The sequence below is a fragment of the Condylura cristata genome, unplaced genomic scaffold, assembly GCF_000260355.1.
Source record: "Condylura cristata isolate star-nosed mole 26May11 unplaced genomic scaffold, ConCri1.0 scaffold00008, whole genome shotgun sequence".
In the NCBI taxonomy this organism is placed as follows: Eukaryota; Metazoa; Chordata; class Mammalia; order Eulipotyphla; family Talpidae; genus Condylura; species Condylura cristata.
The window spans coordinates 61,651,567-61,666,054 of NW_004567109.1; the positions used below are offsets into that span (position 1 = coordinate 61,651,567).

General features: G+C 50.6%; 1 protein-coding gene across 4 annotated transcripts in view; it reads left to right on the top strand.

Moving 5' to 3' along the window:
• The window catches only part of HRH2 (histamine receptor H2), a 42,885-nt gene that overhangs the window by 14,717 nt on the left and 13,680 nt on the right, over positions 1-14,488 (top strand). The window contains exons 2-3 of one of the 4 annotated variants that reach the window (XM_012722723.1): positions 5,816-7,348; positions 14,152-14,290. In XM_012722723.1, the coding sequence (XP_012578177.1) occupies positions 6,323-7,348; positions 14,152-14,290 (1,165 nt within the window). In that variant the 5' untranslated portion in view covers positions 5,816-6,322. Of the gene's footprint in view, positions 1-5,815; positions 7,400-14,151; positions 14,291-14,488 lie in introns of those variants that run through there. The other 3 variants (XM_012722724.1, XM_012722722.1, XM_004679239.2) reach the window with 3 other exon arrangements.

Genomic DNA, 14,488 nt, shown 5'->3' on the forward strand with positions numbered 1-14,488 from the left:
ATCAGGGAATTCTGGCTCATCTTGCTGGCCTAGTAAGCAACCCCACAAATGAACCTTAACCGATTCCCCCAATGGCTGTTCGTGCCATGTTCGTGCCATCACCAGCTCCCCAGGGTTTTATGCCTGGAGTGAGGAATTTAAACTTCGAAAGAGGAACTCTTTCACATACTAATGAAAAAGGGAAATGTACTGGCGAACTGAGTCTGATAAAATTCGATGTGCCCGAGACCCCAACCTCCAGACTGGTCACTTAAATAGTCTCCCCTGTCCAGGTGGCTAACAAAATTAACACCAGTGGCGTTTCTTTTGGTATTTTTGTGCATGAGGAGAAGTAGGAGGGAAGTTGGGGTGCCCATCCGACCTGTCTTTGAACTGGGGCTACACCTCTGCTCACGGGGTGGCCCTCAACTTCTTAAGTCCCTGTTTTCTTTGCCACTACATGGGTCGATGGAGGAGGGGAATGGCATTCTGGATCCCACCCATCACAGCAGTTCCCAGGGAGACACAGTCTGACAGTAAATCCCCAAGGACGCCACTAAGAGTTTTCTTATGATCCTGAAAACTCAGAACTCTCCCCAGTGGGGTCAGAGAACCACTCCTTTCTGTGTTCTCCAGAAAGTACAGGCCATTGCAGACATGGGTAGAGGTAGAAAGGATGGAGGAAGTGCTCCCAGGAGGCTTCCTGGAGGAGGTGAAGAGTGCAGGTTCATCAGCTTTGGATGGGACAAAGAGCATTTCAAGCAGTGGGAACACCATGTGCCGAGAAATACAGTTAGACTGGGCCTGACACATTCAAAAGCAGAGGAATTAAAGGCCACCTGAGCTGTGTTTCTCAAAGTGCTCCCCTAGGACACCCAAGGGCAGCTGAGAGACAAGAGCTAAAGAGAGAAGACATAACCAGGTCACAGAGAACCTTGAGTGCCAGTCAAGCAGCTGTACTTAGTGACAGCCAAGGCTGGACATGGGAAGTGGCCGGAGCAGACTCCTGCAATGCTCCGGCAGGCTCTGCTGTAGACTGCGAGGGCGCAGGGTGCATTTACCACACCAGGCAGCGGCTGCTCCTGACTGCTAATTGGCAGCATGGCCTCTGCGAGGCACACCATGAGGCAGGCTCAGGGCTGCCACTGCTGCTTTTTGTTATGGCTGTGTTTGCTTGGTAATGACTGTAGGTAAAGGTCAGAAGCCTCCCCAGGGAGGAGTGGGGGGCACCGCAACCCATGAACAAATTCTCCTGAAAGTGCCATTTCAAAGGCTATTAAGGCAAAGATGAGAAGATGTAAGAGGAAGCGGCAGGGTTCCTGCAGGTGCATCTGTGGTCAGCCTGCAAAATGGGAGAGGAAGTAGCTGACTGGAGCCTGCTTTAATGAATCTCATATCATTCTGACACACACACACACAGAGGATGAGAGGGGTCAACAGATAATTATTTAATCTGCATAGACAGCTGGGCCAGATCTAATGCACATTGCATTACTTCCTTTTTCAACTTTTTGTGTGTATTGGAAGTTTTCCACTATAAAATGGGGGGCATAACTGACCCATTCTCACATAGACAGTCGCATGCTAGCTGGACCCGCTGAACGCAAGGTGAGTACCCTGAGGTTTCCTTAGGTGGAGAAACTCTCTCTCTTTCTCTCTCTCCATACTATACTGCTCCCAGCATACAGACAGCAGGAAATATTGGATGATGGATGGGTTGTTGGATGGATGGGTACAAGGTGGGTACATGATGAGTGAGTGGATGGATGGGTGGTAGACGTGGAAGAGTGAGCAGGTAGATGGATGATGGGTGTTGGACGGTGGTGGAGCGCAAGGCTCAGGCCCTACTGGAGAAACCTCCCACCCCGAGACATACTAACATAGCAGGTGGGACAGAATAACCGATACAGAGCCCAGGGGCAGGGGCTCCCACGTGCAGGCATCTGGGAAGATGGAGGTATTGGAGCTACACATTGCGAGCAAAGTAGTTGAGGTGAATATAAGGAAGAACAGGACTCCGAGTGAAGGAGAAGGCAAAGACATTAGTGACCAGGGGTATATTTGGGGAAAAGCCCAGTTGTCTTGAATGTCAGTGTGAGGAGACACATTCAGAAATGTTTGTTGAGAACCAGCAAAGGACAGATTGAAGGCTGAGACAAAGACAGGCAGAAGGAGTGTGAGGTCAGTTTGTATCCAGGCTCTTTCTTGGCCACTGAGTTGGAGTGTGATGGATGTCCTCTTCACCTCACTCTCCTCAGCTGTTGAAAGGGGACAGGGATTTTCCTCACTCATGAGTTACTGCGAGGATGAAGTAATATTTCACTTGTTATGTGTGTGACCTCACCGCTCAGCTCAGATGTGCCAGCGCGCGTTGAGTCATCCACTTGCTCCTGGACAACTATGTTGTCCCTTGCTAACCTGCTAATGCAGACATCCTTTTCCTGTGTCTTTGTATGATGGTGATTCTACTGCCACTGCCTAGATTCGCCAAAGAATGAGGTAGATATGTGACCTGGTGGGATAACTATTACATATATGTATATATGACATATATATATGTATGTATATGTATGACATTTATTATATATGACATACATATGACATTATATATACATATATATGACATTATATATATATACATATGTGTGTGTGTATAGATATATATATATGACACTTAACAAAAGGCAGAACAGAGAAAATGGCCGGGTGCTGTGTAGGGTGTGTGTGAGGCAGAGGCCTGGTGAACCTGTGGACTCCCAGGGGCCCAGAGGAAGAAGGGATGGGCCCTGGTGGGGAGTGGATGGTGGGGCAAAATGGGGGAAGTGTCAAAAGGCACAGAATCCCAGTTATCAGGTAACTATCCCGGGGTGTCTTACCTGGCATGGGAACTATCATTAACAATACCATATTGCATATTTAAGAAGTTGCCAAGAGAGTCCATCTTAAAAGTTCTCACCAGAAGAAATAAAATGTTTTTGTAACTGTGTATATTCATGGATAATATTAACTAAATTTAACGTGATCATTTTGCAATATATGCACAAATATCAAATCATTGTTGAATATGCCAATCTAATATGTTACATGTCGATGAAATAAAGTGAAAAAACAGAAACTTAAGACAAAGGAAGCAGTAGTTGGGTAAAAGTTCTTTCAAAAAACAGCTTAGTAGGGCCCTTAAAGCACAGCACTATGAAGCTATCACAGCCACTGCAGCACGAGTTCGATCCCCAGCCAGGGAGCTGACCCACATGTGACCCACCAGGTCACATATCTACCTCATTCTTTGGCGAACCTCTCCTGACACACCCACTGCTTCCCCTCAGCAGTGTATTTCAGTAGATCTGCCTGTTCTGCTCCCCACTCTGTATCTAGTGAATCCTCTCACCCTTCCACACACACCACTGGCCTATACCCCAGTTCTGTATGCATAAATAAATAAACCTTTTTTTAAAATTAAAAAAAAAGCATATTAGAAGCAAGGAAATTGAAAAGTAAGGTAGAACATTTATCATAGTTTTACTACTTTGACCTATGTCCCATGTTTCCTCTTATATGAAATATAAATAATTTTTTATATTAGCAAAATATGTATTGGCATGTGGCTAGTTATGGTTTCCATCATTTATGGCTAACTTTAAACTTTGAAAGATATCTTCTTAAATTATTTATGTAAAATATTGTGATAATAGCCAAAGTAATAATATCAGGTAATATTATTACAAAGTAATAATATCAGAGTTGAAAATCAACTCTGCTTTCTGAACCATTTTAAACATAATAAAACAAAAAAAGAAGGAGATTCCCATGTCCCTCGGGGTGGGTGAGACCCAGTAGCAGACCACTGCTGACACCTTAAGACCCTGGGGGGGGCTGTACTCAGCCTGTGATGACTTTGGAAATCTGAAAGCTTGAGAAAGTGAGTTTTGTTAAGTGGTGACAACGACGCTGATGGTCTTATGGTACCAGGGCCCCCAAGGTCAAGCATCTAGCCACAGGGCAAGATGGAGTGAGCTCAGGCCAAAGGCCTTTACAAAAGGTCACCAGAAACTTCTAGAACCTGAACTGTAAATAGAAGCACAACAGAGGTTCTTTGAGAACTCCACAGTAAAGAGAACCAGTGCTGTTCTCCTCCATGCACCCCAGCACCTGGCAGAGCATTTGGGGCATTATAGGTTCTGAAGGAAATACTAGTGGAAAAGGAGAGAAGGGAAGAGAGCAAAGGAAGGAGAGAGGAGAGAAAAGAGAGTTCTGATTATGTGAGAGGCTGGTTTGTACTTGAAAACCTCCAAAATCACCTAAAATGTCGATCCAATGCCGGCATACCTGTACCCGGCTATAAAGGAAACATAGAGGAAATTTTGATCACAAACAGAGATCTACCCTCGCTGCCACCCCCTCCAAAGTTAATTAAGTGTGGCGGTGAGAGCCATGCTGTTTGGGCTATTTATGTAATGAAAAGATCTTCTAAAAATAATACCCAGAGGCCCAGCTCCCGAGGCCTGATGGCTGAGCCAGCTGGAGTGGCAGAAGGTGACCAGGAGCGTGATCCCTGCACCGACACAGTGGTTATGATTAAATGATGCTTCTCTTATTCAGGTTGCAAAACCGCTCCCAGCAAGAGTCTGGAGAGGCTTCATTTATGTCACATGGCGATTAGCTGGCTTCTGAGGGTTCTGCTGTCGACTTGATTTCTGCACACCCCCAGATCTCAGGAGATCGCCTCCTGGCTGATCTCTGGAAAACCAGGACCAGCCGACATCAAAGTCCAGGAATTCTCAGCAGGGCCTTAGCTGGTTGGGCATAGATTGGAACTGCAGAATGGCATCACTAAGAGGAGGGACTCACTGCGATTTAACCAAGAAGCATTGTGTGTGCAGCCATTCTGCTGAAGTGATGTTTGCAGTGAGGTGGGAGGGAGGGAGGGAGCGAAGGCCCTACCCATGATAGGGACTAATAGAATAAATCATAACCACCCACCCCATGGTCTATTATGCAGCCATTAGAAAGATTGAGTGAGTTCTGTGCAAGCTGACCTGGACAAGGGGCCATGTGTGCTGCTAATCAAGAGGAGATTTAGAGAGCCCTTCAGACCAGGGGCGGGGTGAGCGGTGGGCAAACTGTGAGAGAAAGACAGATCTGCCTGGTTGGGTGCAGCCCATACACTAAGCCTGATTTTTACATTTTTAAATATAGTTTGGAAACAGAAAATCAAGATTTTGTGACATGTGAAAATGAGGTGAAATTCATATTTGTGTCCCTAATTTATATCTCACTGGTACACAAAGACACTCGTTTATTTGCACGCTGCCTGTGTGGGCGCTTTTGTGTGACAGAGGAGTTACAGCAGGCCAAGCTACAGGCCCTTTACTAAAACAGTGCTTGCCCTAGAGTGTGGTGACGTTTGTAAGACAGCAATGTCAGAGGCCGTGTCAGCGTTTCCTAAGAGTAAAGTTATTACATTAGCGTGTTTATTATTTTATCATTGATTCACCAGATGCTTAATGGAGCGCCAGACACAGTGAGCCTTCGGGTGCAGTTTCTGGTCCTCGAGCTTGCATCTATGTCTAGATCTTTCTTTTTCGGGTATAAACAGTCCTTGTCTCTCCCCACTCCCATCCGGCAAGGTAACACCACTGTCCAGCCCCTTGTCTCTTCCTCCTTCCCCCAACTCTGTGTCCTGATGGCCTCAGTCCCTCCAAAGGAGAGGTGTTCTGACTGATCCCTGCCTCCTGGTGTCTGAAGGCAGGCCAGGATGTAAATGGATTCTTCTTGAATTGGGTCAGGGTCTTAATCTGCTTTCAAAGCACTCAACACTTGACCTTTGCATTTTCAGCTCCTGCTCTCCAGTGCTTCTGAGTGGGGGACGCAGCTGGACTTGACCCCCATCACGTGGATGGGCACAGCCACTAGGTATGGAGAGGGACACAGACCCATCTCCCCGTGATCCCTTCAGCAAAAAACCAAAGCCACCTCCGGACACATGCCCCAGGGCCTCAGCCTCTATGCAAAACCTGGTGAATGGAGACCTGCTCCAGATCCAGGAAGAAGCCAGCTCTGCAGGGCACAACTTGAGGACTGGCATCTGAATCAGGAACCTAGCTTCAGGGACTTGTTCTTCCTCATCTTCTTTCCTATTCCTGCCCACCCCCTCCCCCCACTCCCCAGGAGACTGCTTTATTTATTCCTAGTAAAACAGCACTGGGCCGGACAATGTAGCTCTGGATACTGCTCTGTTGGGCAGCTGGAATCCAGTGGCTGATATAATTGACACACTGGGGAGCTGGAAGAGACGCAGCAGGAGGGGGGCTGTGGGCAGAGGAAGGAGCTGTAGGGCCCCAGGATGGCAGCCAATGTCACAGACTCCTCCTGTCTAGACTCTATCACATTAAAGATCACCGTCAGTGTGGTCCTCACGGTCCTCATCCTCATCACCATTGCTGGCAATGTGGTGGTCTGCCTGGCCGTGGGCTTGAACCGCCGGCTCCGCAGCCTGACCAACTGCTTCATTGTCTCCTTGGCCGTCACCGACCTTCTCCTCGGCCTCCTGGTGCTGCCCTTCTCAGCCTTCTACCAGCTGTCTTGCAGGTGGAGTTTCGGCAAGGTCTTCTGCGATATCTATACCAGCCTGGACGTCATGCTGTGCACGGCTTCCATCCTCAACCTCTTCATGATCAGCCTGGACCGGTACTGTGCCGTCACAGACCCTCTGCGCTACCCCGTGCTGATCACCCCGCTCCGGGTCGCCGTCTCCCTGGTCTTAATCTGGGTCATCTCCATCACCCTGTCCTTTCTGTCTATCCACCTGGGGTGGAACAGCAGGAACGAGACCAGTATGGTCACTCACACTGTCCCGAAGTGCAAAGTCCAGGTCAACTTGGTGTACGGCTTGGTAGATGGACTGGTCACCTTCTACCTGCCCCTGCTGGTCATGTGCATCACCTACTACCGCATCTTCAAGATTGCCCGGGACCAGGCCAAAAGGATCCATCACGTCAGCTCTTGGAAGGCGGCCACCGTCAGGGAGCACAAAGCCACAGTGACGCTGGCCGCGGTCATGGGGGCTTTCATCGTCTGCTGGTTCCCCTACTTCACTGTCTTTGTTTACCGTGGGCTGAGAGGGGATGATGCCATCAACGAGGTCTTTGAAGCCATCGTTCTGTGGCTGGGCTATGCCAACTCGGCCCTGAACCCCATCCTGTACGCTGCACTGAACAGGGACTTCCGCACAGCCTACCAGCAGCTCTTCCGCTGTAGGCCCGCTGGCCACACCGCCCACGAAATGTCTCTGAGGTCCAACAGCTCCCAACTGTCCAGGAACCAGAGCCGAGAACCTAGGCAGCAGGAAGAGAAACCCCTGAAGCTCCAGGTGTGGAGCGGGGCAGAGGTCACAGTCCCCAGGGGAACCACAGACAGGTAACAACCCTGGCCTTTGGTGTGCAGGATGGGGCGCAGTGAGGGGAGTCCCACATCTCATCACCACTAGGGTGCTGATTGTTCTGAGACGCTGGTTGGGACATTCTGGGCTGGGAACACACGCATGAAGCTTTTGCGAGCCTCATGTCCTCCCATGGCCCCAGGTCTCCCCTCCTTCCATCCCCAGAGATGACTTTATTACCTCCATTTTCAAAGGTGCACATTAACTATCAGAGAACTTGGCCTGGGCCACACAGCTAGATAGCAGGTCTTTTTTTTCTTTCAGCTATGTTGCCCTTCCTGAGGGGAGTCCTAAGTTTGAGGCCCAACTCTGCCACGTAGCGTCACATGGGTCACCCAAATCCTCATATAGCCATGGCTGCTGCTGTAGCTGGGGATAAAGGGAGAAGCCCAGCTTGGCAAATTCATAGAGCACCTACTATGCTCACCCTGGGTGGCGGAGGGCTGCAGGGGCCTGCTCAGGTCAAAGAAAAAAGGACTGGCCGAGTAGAGAGGGCAGGACGTGAAGGCTAAGCCGTGGGTTTGGATACTGTACAGCAGTCGTTGGAAGATGAAACAATTGGAAGGAAGTAAGGTTGATGCTAAACCAGGCAATTAACTCCATGCTCTGGTTGCCCCCCGAGACCATGGACCAGACCCTGAGACAGGAACATGAGTAAAGGGGGCTGTGTCTTTCATCCATGAAAGGCAGAAAGAGAATAGAGAAATATCTAGAAGACTCTGAGAAAATTTTGGACACTTGCGTATCTGGGGTGACAGAGGTGCAGGAGAGAGGACATGCTAGAATTTCATTCCCAAGATCTATGCAGGTATGGGACGAAGGTGTAAATTAAATTCACTGCTGACGAAACCAGAGCAGGGTATTAAGAGATACTGAGGACTGAAGTGACGCTGGAGAGGCTCAGCTGGAGGGAAGGAGGGCGCTGGCCTGCCTCGCAGGGTGACACGTAAATGGGAGGGTGCCGCGGAGCATGTGGCTTTCCTTGTGCTGTCCAGGGACCGTGACTTTGCCCGGAGCATACTGGTCTGCTTGACTGACCCATTCATTCATTCATTCATTCATTCATTCATTCATTCATTCGTTCGTTCATTCATTCTGTTGCAACTTCCTACCACTTGCCCAGAACTGTGCTGTGCACTGGGGTGCAGAAATGCCATTTTAGTGTTGATGGAGATGAACAGGTCTAGAAAGCCACCTATAGAGCCCTGAACTCAGTTCTGCCCTCACGCTGTATCTTTAACAAATTCCTGCCCCCATCTCAAGCCTAAGTTCCTTCACCTAGAGGTCTATCCTCAACCAGCCTGCCTGCTCAGCTCCCAAAGCTGCCAGAAGCGTGCGTGAACTGCCGAGGGTCTCACACAATCCTATGGGGTGCTCGTCTACTCTCAAGCTTGTATGGGCACTGCCGACTCTCAGTCTCCCAGTCTGGTCTGTGCAGAGCATGGTGGGAGCAAAACTGCCTGACGACCCCAGGACCTTGTGTCCCCTTTAGTCCTTGCAACAGCAAGGTGTGAAATGTTGCCCACAGACTAGGGCTCCTTCACTGCTGTTCTTGAACTAACTTTACTGCTCCTGAATGAACAGTCTCTTCAGCTTCCTTTCTGGCCTCCCAAGCCCTAGAATCTCCCTGTCAGAAGCATCCTGTGAGCCACCCATAGCTATCTCTACAAAATGCAGATCCAGAGACCTCTCCACACATCCCTGATGGAGAAGATGCTCATTTGACCAAGTCTGTCTTCCTCATTCAGGAGGAGGCTTGGAGTGCAAAGCTAACTTAGTTCACAAAGTATATATGGGCTGTATAGAAAGCAGTTGACATGATTCTGTTGAGTCTTGACGCCACTTCCTATAGCTCTTACCTCTTCCCATTAATAAGCTGCTCCTATTAATAAGTTACTCCAGGGAAACTTATTTGCTAAGCACTTACCAACAGTGAACTAACACTCACTGAGTACCTCCTTGGAGCCAGTTTTACAGGTTTGCCATTGTGACTACGTATTGATTGTTCTGTGGAGCTATCCTTTCCCAGCCCCTGTGCTAAGGTGCTCAGAAAAGAGCACCCATACACACACCACCATGCTTACCTCCTGAAAGTTCTCAGCCTGGTGGAGAAGCAGGTTGGGCACCCAGATGAGGGGTGCATGGTCCCAGGAGCCAGCTATGAGGTGCAGACTTCTGAGCCGAATCTTAAAAGCAGGTGGGAGAGTTCCCTTCATCTAAGATGGTACCAGCTTCTCTAGGCTCACGGCCTCGATTCATTCTCTATACAGCCATGTCTCAGCTCTACACATAAGCGGGTGTGCTCTGAGCTTTATCGGAGCTCAGAGACGTTAAGTCAGTTGTCCAAGCGACAAAGAAGTCAGCCAAAGTCAATAGCAGCCCCATGCTTCACACTGCTGATGTGATGCCCACCTGCTCTGTGCCACCCTAGGTGGACAGCTATGAAAATCCAAGGTCAACGAGTGGTGGTGCCTGCCTGGGCCATGCAGCAGCCTCAAGCACAAGTCATGGCCATGTTCCGACCTCCCCTGAGCCAGGAAGCAATGAGCCAAGGGCTTTGTCAGAGGAGGGTGGGATACAGTTGGAGAGCAGGGTGGTTGTAGGAAACCTAGGAAAGTCAGAGGTGGATTTTCCCACTGAGGCTGCCAGGGCTTTGGCCAAGAGTCCTTACCACTGTTGAGGGGAGCAATGTTGGCTTGAACTGAGAATCCCTAGGAGACTCACCTGCCTGTCCTCGAGGGAGGGGACAGTGTCAGCCCAGGAAGACTCCATGAGCCAGTGCAGCTGAACTGGCCTGTCCTCTCTTCCCCGTGGCCACCCAGCAGCCACCTCCACAGCAGGGTGCTCTTTCTTCCCTTCCTGGCTCCTCCTTGCTCCCCAGGACAGCCTTGCCTGCCTCTGCTGGGCACCAGCCCCCAGCCTCTTCACTGCAGTCTGCTGACCCTGCTTAGTAACCCCACTGGCTATAACCTGTGTTCATCCCCAGCACTGCCGTTAACAAAACACCATGCATTTGGTCACTGAAAACAACACATTTATTTTGTTATTATTCCAGAAAAGGAGTCTGACATTAAGGTGTTGGTGAGGCTGATTCTTTCTGGAGGCTTCCAAGAAGAATATGTTTCCCTGCCTTTCCCCAAGTCTGAAGGATGTCCACCCTCAGGCTGTCCACACTCCTTGACTTATGGTATTAGCATGCAACCAAGGGGTATCCAGGGACCCCCCCCCCCAAAAAAAAGCCTTGCACTCCCTAAAGGAATCCAGTCATCCATGTGTACGAAGGCAAAGCAAACTTAGTGTGAAAGTTAACAGAACTAGTAGAAAGGAAAGGATAGTCCTAAAAGTGTCCCAATAACCCCCCCCAAAATTATCCATTCTCTTGAAGATAAATGCCCATCCAAACAGGGTCAACTTAAAGCGGGGCTGCTGAAGCCCCAAACTTGCCACAGGCTTAAGGCATCTCCCAGGAGGGAACCATAGACAGGGCTTTGCGGCAGGCCCAGAAAGCTGGCACAGAAGGAGATGCCATATCAAGGTAACAGCTGCTGTTGCCAGCCTCCCCACGTGTCTCCCCCCAAACGTCTCCACAAGTCTCGCCTCCACATGACTCCTTCTGTGTCTCCTTCTCAGTAGTACCAGGGTGCAAGTCAGGCAGCAGATACCAGAAGCCCCTCTTCTTGGTCTTCATTTTCTTCATTTTCTTGCTTTCCATGCTGTCTAGCTCCACTTGGCCTCTCAGCTCTGCCCATCGTTAAGTAGAGTGGGGAACGTGGTGCATCTCCTGTTACTAGAGATGTCTCTCTAACAATGCCCCCATCCCTTCTCCATCATCATATTCCTGTTCTCCATATCTGTACAAAACCTCCCTTTGCCTCACCCTTTATAAGGTGACATTTAGAGCCCACCAGAAAAGTCCAGCACAATCTCCCCACCCCAAATTCCTTAGTCACTTTGCACCACTTGTGTGCCACCCTCCCTGGGCCCACACCCATCCCTTTCAGCTCCCACCCAAGCAAACCACTAAAGGTTCGTGCATTCACAAGCACTGAATCTACGTGCAATGCTGTTTGAGGCCTGGCAGTGAGCAGAGACCCTCCCCCTTGGGGGATGTTCTTCTAGAACAGTGTGGTTCACAAAGTGCAGACCCTGACCAGCAGCAGGCTTCTGGGAGTAAAGTAGCCACATTAGGAGACATGGTCTTGTCTGGCAGAGCAGGGTTCCAGCCCAAACCTCTCTGACCCCACAAACCTAGGCCCTTTCCATGTTGAAATGCTGCCTATACCTGAGCTTAAGCCAGACTCTGGGCTTGTCCCATGGATAGCAGATGGGGAAACTGAGGCACCGGAGGCCTGCGACCTGAGACCCTCTGCAAGCTAGGGAGGGGCTGGGAATAGAAGAGCGCTGCACATCTGGGCCCCACCCTGCCTGTGGGGGTCCCCTCCCCAAACTCTGCCTTGCTCTAGGGGAAGCTCCCTGAGCAGGAGATATTGTTCATTAAGAACCAACTGTCTTGCTTGCTTGCCCATTCCAGTACAATCCCTGCATCCAGGGGCTGCACCCAGAGCCCCTGCACCCAGCCCTTGGAGGACACGTTCCAGAAAGCGTCTGGAGAAGCGTTTGATGGGAGGCAGGTGTGGCAAGGGGCCCTCTACCCTCTGGCCACCTCTCTCCCCAAAAGGCCTCTTGCCAGTACTTTGCCTGGCTTTGCTTTCTTACCTCTGCAACCAGAGAGAGCATTTCCCAACTGAATGGGATTATGGCCACCTTTCTGGGTGCTCTAGTAGTAAAACGCTAGGTTCTGAGCTGCCCAGCAACTACCACTGCCCTCGCCCCTTTATCCCCACTCGAGGCCACAAATTCCCCGTGCACTCCGCCCTCAACAGAGACCAGACTGTACGGTCTGCTCCCAACCTGTCTGCCTAATGTGTACAGCTCCCAAGGACAGGCCGATGGGTGGGTGCTCGCTGCTGTCTCCTTACCGCCTGGCGAGGCCGAACCCAGTAAGATTGGCTGAATGAGTAACTGAATGAACGCGTGAATGGGTAAATGTTTCATGCTAGACCTAGCCTTAGACTTAATAGGAGGGGTGAACAACGGCACCCCACCTTTGAGATCTGGAAACCAGGTATCAAAGAGGGAAGTTCCGGGAACTGAGTGGGAACCCAGAAACTCCAGGGCCCCTCAAAGAGGGAAGTTCCGGGAACTGAGTGGGAACCCAGAAACTCCAGGGCCCCTCAAAGAGGGAAGTTCTGGGAACTGAGTGGGAACCCAGAAACTCCAGGGCCCCTCTTCAACCCGGCCACCCAGTGATGCTCCCTCTGCTGAGTGGCTTCTGGGCAAACCATGACAGAATCCAGCTTTGAGTCATAATCTTGGACTGGAAAAAAGGCCCAGAGCAGCAAAGCAGTCCCTGCTCTGGCTACTGCTAGTGTGAAGGCTACATTGCAGCTCACCCAGAAGACATTTGTGGAACTTGTGCTAAGAAATGCAAAAGTGAGCTTCCGGGTGGGGGTGGGAATCTGAGTTCCCGGTAACCTGAACTGAGCCCATCGTGTCTCCACGGCGTCCTGATTTGGCCAAAACTTGGGGTCCTTGGAGGGAAGTGGTGGAGGCTGACTTTATCTCCTGGCCCAAGTCCTGTAAGAGGACGAGCTGCCAACCCACCCTCCTCCTTCTCGGGAAGGAGCGGCTGGTCAGAACGTTTCACCACTTACCCCTTAAAGGGTCCCAAATTTGTTTCTTACCCTATGGGATTCTAACAGAAGCCTGCCTTTGCCGTGTTGACCGCTGCAGCTCTCACAGCCCTCGAGAATACTCTGCAGAGGTGCCCAGAGCTGTCCCCACCCCACGCCCCGCGGTGGTACCTGCTGGCCGCCCTCTGCCTGGCAGCCACATCCCAAGGCTGGTGTCCTTCTGCCCCAGTGTGGAGGTCAGTAGCTCCGGTCCCTGCTAATGAGTAGGGGGTGGTCTGTCAGTAGGCAGTGGAAACTGCAGTCTCCTTGTCCGTGACCTTAGGGGTACCACACTTAGCTTGCAGAGGCAAGAATAAAATGAGTAAGGGGCACAGATGGGCATTTAGTGTAATTCCTGGCATGTGGCAGGTCCTTCAACGTGAATTTTGACTTGTCACCATCCCTCTCTCTCTCTCTGTCCTTTCCTTGTGTCTTTCATTTCGCACCTTTCTTTGAGATGGGCTTCCCTTACGATATAATTCACCGAGTTCAAGTTCACAACTCATTTTTTTTAATCACCACATCAGTTTCAGAGCATTTTCATTACTCCCAATACAAGCCCTGTGCCCTTTTGATACCACCTTCAAGTCTTGCATTGCCCAGGCCACAAGGAACTCGAAGCATCTGTGGGCGCTCACACAGGGCACCTGCCTCATGGCTGCCCTCCCTCCGCTCATCACTTTCACGCTCCTTTCTTTCTCCCCTGCCTCCCTCCCTCTGTCTTGTGTTTCCTCCCTGTCTCCTCTGCTTCTCCTTTCCTCCCCTTCCTTCCATCCCTGCTCCCACTGCTCCATCACCAAGGGCTTGGGTTTTATGGCAGCTCTTGCTTCTTTGTTGACCCCCAGGGGGAAACACCAAGGACCCTGCAAGGTGGCATATGCGTTGCCCAGGTGGGCTCAAAACAACCCCCTCTTGGATCTGCATCCCCACTTATGCACAACTGCAGGGCAGGGCTGGTGGCTACAGCAAGAAGCTAATTCTTTTCATCTTCTGTCTCTTCAGAGAGTTTGGGGAGTGAGACCCTTCTACCCCTGGAGAGGAAGTCAGGGGAAGGAGAACAGAGGGAGAGGAAGTGGGAAGCCTTTTACAGCCTCAAAAGTCAAGGAGAATAAATGTGGCCCCCCCAGGAGTCGCTTGAAAGGTAGAGAACTCTTCCTTTACCCCCCTGGTGATAGCGTCTTTGAAGCCAGCTAGATGCGCCCCCCCACACACTTTCCCTCTGGTTTCACTCAACCCTGCCCATACCCTCTCCCACCCTCATATCAGGCTCCTCCCAGCACACCCAAGGGACATTCTTGGGGGGCTGTTTCCCAGGACTGTGATGAGGATGGAAGTATAA